At 54.8% G+C, this 5,000-nt stretch overlaps 1 protein-coding gene across 1 annotated transcript in view; it reads right to left on the bottom strand.

The window, feature by feature from the left end:
- Positions 1 to 4,354: 4,354 nt before the first annotated feature.
- LOC143022564 (uncharacterized) overlaps positions 4,355 to 5,000 on the bottom strand; it is a 744-nt gene continuing 98 nt past the window's right edge. The window contains exon 1 of the mRNA XM_076180832.1: positions 4,355 to 5,000. This exon is cut by the window's right edge and continues 98 nt beyond it. Within this exon, the coding sequence (XP_076036947.1) occupies positions 4,355 to 5,000 (646 nt within the window).

Raw genomic sequence — 5,000 nt, 5'->3', positions numbered from 1 at the left:
CTATCTCGACAGATACTTCAGACACAGGTGTCGGCGCAGTTCTGCAGCAATACATCAACGACGCCTGGAAACCCATCGCCTTTTTCTCAAAGAAACTCAACAATGCCGAGAAGAAATACAGCGCCTTCGACAAGGAACTCCTAGCCATCTACAAGACTGTCAACAGGTTCAGGTATTTCATCGAAGGGCGACAATTCCACATATACACCGACCACAAACCAATCACAACAACATTCATCCATAACAAAACAACCTACTCCCCTAGACAACTACGACACAGATTTGATTTCCCAATTCACCACAGATATTCGCTATGTTCGAGGTGAAGATAACTGCCCTGCCGACGCATTCTCGCGCAATATATCTGCAGTTTCTACCTCTCTCATCGACTACGCCGCCATCGCTGCAGACCAAGCTGGTGATACCGAGATGCAGCGACTGATGGAAAACCCCGCGTTGCAGATGAAGAAGGTACAGCTCCCTGGAACCGACACTCAGCTCTACGCCGATATATCCACGGACACCATCCGTCCCTACTTGCCCGAGAACCACAAGTATCCCTTGTTCCGCCATTTACATGACCTCTCCCACCCAGGTATTCGAGCTTCGCAGCATATGATGTCATCACGCTTCATCTGGAGGGGAATCGCCAAAGACGTTCGACACTGGACCCGCACCTGCGTCAAATGCCAAGCTTCTAAGGTCACACGCCACACCATCCCTCCAGGTACCTTCCGCCCAGTCTCTACTAGACTCGAGCACGTCCACGTCGACATCGTCGGACCGCTTCCCTTCTCCGACAGTTTCAGGTATATTCTTACTTGTGTAGACCGTTTTACACGCTGGCCCGAAGCAATCCCGCTTACTGACATAAGCACAGACACAGTAGCCAAAGCTTTTATAACCACCTGGATTTCAAGATTCGGTACACCACTCAGCCTCACATCCGACCGTGGTAGCCAATTTGAATCCAATCTATGGACAAGATTCACCACCCTTGTCACCACTGTCACCACCACTGTCGTTCCTCGACCATTATCCTTATATTTGACTTGTAATTCCACTCGTCTCGAGGCCCCTTGCCTTCGTTAGGTGAGTTTCACTAAATGTTCAAGTTCTTCTTATGCAGTAGGCCCTATGCCTTGTATTTCCTTTAGTCTCACTAGTTTTCAATTTCATTAGGTCCCATGCCTAGTTCTCTCGACCTTTGGGTTAATAAAAGGGTGGTGATTTTCTTGCTTGTTAATCTAACGGACTACACGCAGAGAGTGCCCACCGGTTCTCTCCAATACTTCAGAGCACCTTCGTTCAGACGTCACTTTTTATTCGTCCAATAGTATTTTACGTTTCAACACAAGTGACACACCTTAAGGGCGTGTCTTTTCCTTTTAAAGCCAATAGTATTACTCTACATACCCATTTGCCTCCAATCCGAGAGGCTGTTACAGTCCTTCCAGAAATATTGCTGCATAAGCAAAAGCATGAGTATGAGCATGACGTCATTGCGCAAGTGGTATGTCTTCGCGGAGGTGGTCTGCAGCTAACATAAGTTTAGATTACATCAGCGATTATAAAGCAGTCACCTCCGTCGGGGTGTTTTCATAGACAGAACGACGCCTTGCAATCTTTGTTTATAACAACAGTAGGCGTCGAATCTTGACTTGTTGACTCAGAATGTATTTCACCTGATTACCATTCGTACAACTACCGGCCTCTTACAACAAGATCATGTCTTTGCTAGGTATCCGGCGTTTCAGAACAGCAAGCTATCATCCTCAATCCAACGGACTCGTTGAACGCTTTCACCGACAACTCAAGGCTTCACTTGCAGCAACAGCACGCGACCGCACCAACTGGTCTACGGTGCTTCCAATGGTCCTCCTCGGTATACGGACGTCCCTCAAGGAAGACCTTGGCCACTCTTCTGCAGAACTTCTTTATGGCACTCCACTCCGCCTACTCGGTGAGTTTCTTGCATCTGCCCCTATAACGCAGCCCTGCAGCGTTCAAGATTATGCCACTAATCTTACAGATACAATGCAGAAACTCCAGCCAGTGCCACCGCGTACCTCACCCACAAGAACGTTTGTGAGCCAGGACCTCGAAGACTGCTCACATGTTTTCGTTCGCGTGGAGGGAGTAAAGAAGCCTCTTCAACAACCATACGATGGAGCAAACAGAGTCGTCAAGAGGACAAGGAAGAACTTGACCATCGATCGCCGTGGAACCACTGACGTCATCTCCATGGACCGCGCCAAGTCTGCATACCTACCTCGTCACTAGGGGGAGATTTCTGTAGTGTTCTGTAGCCAACACGTGTAGTTACCCCTGTAAGACTCGTGACCGCCAAACACAGGATAAACTATAGTCATCCCTTAGAACATGCATTCAATTAATTGTATTTAATATGAATAATAATATTAATTATAGCAACTTCATTTATTTTGTAAATAAAATCAAACATATCCCTTTGTATCCTGTAACAAGGATATATATGTATTGTAAAAATATTTTAAATGATTACATACTTAACACAAAGAATCCAGAATTTCGTCACCATTTTTGTACATACTATCATCGATATTTTCAATAAACAGAGACCAGTCATGGGATTGACTTTAAATATCCTAGCTTCTTTAAGGAAGAGTACCAAGCCGTTTGCACTGAACACGGCGGTGTTTATCCCAAGGGTGCATAAGGTTAAATAAACCGGGGTGATCTTTTGATCTTACGGGTACATTCCGATGAGAACACCACCAGCCGTCGGCGCAGAGTACGGAAGTGCTCATTCCAAATGTGCCCAAGGGAACCATACCACGGCAATCTCAATGGTGTGTTATGACTCCCCACTATGAAAAACTTCCCATACTTTGTCCCTACAACTTGTTTCAGGCTGGCCGCTTCCAACAAGAACGACTAGTAGTGGAGCCAACATCGGTACCACTACAGGCTCCTCCTCCGGGGGACTTCGAGGGCTCCTCCTCCGGGGGACTTCGAGGGCTCCTCCTCCGGGGGACCTGGAGGGCTCCTCCTCCGGGGGACCTGGAGGGCTCCTCCTCCGGGGGACCTGGAGGGCTCCTCCTCCGGGGGACCTGGAGGGCTCCTCCTCCGGGGGACCTGGAGGGCTCCTCCTCCGGGGGACCTGGAGGGCTCCTCCTCCGGGGGACCTGGAGGGCTCCTCCTCCGGGGGACCTGGAGGGCTCCTCCTCCGGGGGACCTGGAGGGCTCCTCCTCCGGGGGACCTGGAGGGCTCCTCCTCCGGGGGACCTGGAGGGCTCCTCCTCCGGGGGACCTGGAGGGCTCCTCCTCCGGGGGACCTGGAGGGCTCCTCCTCCGGGGGACCTGGAGGGCTCCTCCTCCGGGGGACCTGGAGGGCTCCTCCTCCGGGGGACCTGGAGGGCTCCTCCTCCGGGGGACCTGGAGGGCTCCTCCTCCGGGGGACCTGGAGGGCTCCTCCTCCGGGGGACCTGGAGGGCTCCTCCTCCGGGGGACCACGAGGGCTCCTCCTCCGGGGGACCTGGAGGGCTCCTCCTCCGGGGGACCTGGAGGGCTCCTCCTCCGGGGGACCTGGAGGGCTCCTCCTCCGGGGGACCTGGAGGGCTCCTCCTCCGGGGGACCTGGAGGGCTCCTCCTCCGGGGGACCTGGAGGGCTCCTCCTCCGGGGGACCTGGAGGGCTCCTCCTCCGGGGGACCTGGAGGGCTCCTCCTCCGGGGGACCTGGAGGGCTCCTCCTCCGGGGGACCTGGAGGGCTCCTCCTCCGGGGGACCTGGAGGGCTCCTCCTCCGGGGGACCTGGAGGGCTCCTCCTCCGGGGGACCTGGAGGGCTCCTCCTCCGGGGACCTGGAGGGCTCCTCCTCCGGGGGACCTGGAGGGCTCCTCCTCCGGGGGACCTGGAGGGCTCCTCCTCCGGGGGACCTGGAGGGCTCCTCCTCCGGGGGACCTGGAGGGCTCCTCCTCCGGGGGACCTGGAGGGCTCCTCCTCCGGGGGACCTGGAGGGCTCCTCCTCCGGGGGACCTGGAGGGCTCCTCCTCCGGGGGACCTGGAGGGCTCCTCCTCCGGGGGACCTGGAGGGCTCCTCCTCCGGGGGACCTGGAGGGCTCCTCCTCCGGGGGACCTGGAGGGCTCCTCCTCCGGGGGACCTGGAGGGCTCCTCCTCCGGGGGACCTGGAGGGCTCCTCCTCCGGGGGACCTCGAGGGCTCCTCCTCCGGTATCTACGAGGTATGTGGTGTTTGAGAGTGGATCAAAAACGAAGAAAAGTTTCGATGTATGTTGGCGAACGCTGTCCGCCGTTAGCGTTCGCCCATCTTGTTTAACGGTGCCGGTTAGAAGGTGCACGGCTGTGCACATTTCTTTACATCTTGTCCAAAGCGACAATGGTAGAAGCAGACGCCTGATGTTTGCTTCGGTCTCCCTCTGGATGTAGACCTGGAGCGGTTGCGGTGGTATCTTGGTGACGGGGTCGTCTGTGAAGACTGGCAACCTGCTCTTGGAGGGCGCTGACCTGGAGTGTGAGTTTGGAGACTAGCTCGGTTAACGCCAGGTTTGCGGACTGGTCGGCGAGGTTAGCGATGGTAGGGCGCGCAACTGGTACCGAAGCCATGAAGTCATCAGCGAGCGTGGCTAGCTCGTCGAGCGAGATCTTGTTCTTGGCGCTGAAGAGGTTGCCTTGGATGGTTGGTGGGAGGCACTGGTAGAATAGGTGGAGCAAGTTGGAATTATCGAATGCTGCGTATTTGTCTCCGAGCAATCGCTTCATGCGTCGCAGCAAGTCGGACGGTTTCTCATTTCCAAGTTCTTCTTTCGAGAGGAGCTCCTGCAGGCGTGTAGCTTCGGAAGACTCAAGGCGGTCCAGGACGGCTTGCTTCAAATCCTTATATGGGGCACCAGATGTAGGTGCCTTGGAGATGGTGTCTGAAACTTGGAGGAGTACGTCAGATGATAAGAGGCCACAAGCATGTGAAAACTTCGTTAGGCTGGTGATACTACGGTTTTCCTTG

The sequence above is a fragment of the Oratosquilla oratoria genome, unplaced genomic scaffold (assembly GCF_046742065.1).
Source record: "Oratosquilla oratoria isolate Oo_2021 unplaced genomic scaffold, ASM4674206v1 SCAFFOLD117, whole genome shotgun sequence".
In the NCBI taxonomy this organism is placed as follows: Eukaryota; Metazoa; Arthropoda; class Malacostraca; order Stomatopoda; family Squillidae; genus Oratosquilla; species Oratosquilla oratoria.
Note: the sequence above shows the minus strand (reverse complement) of the source record. Positions and strands in the feature narration are given on the sequence as shown.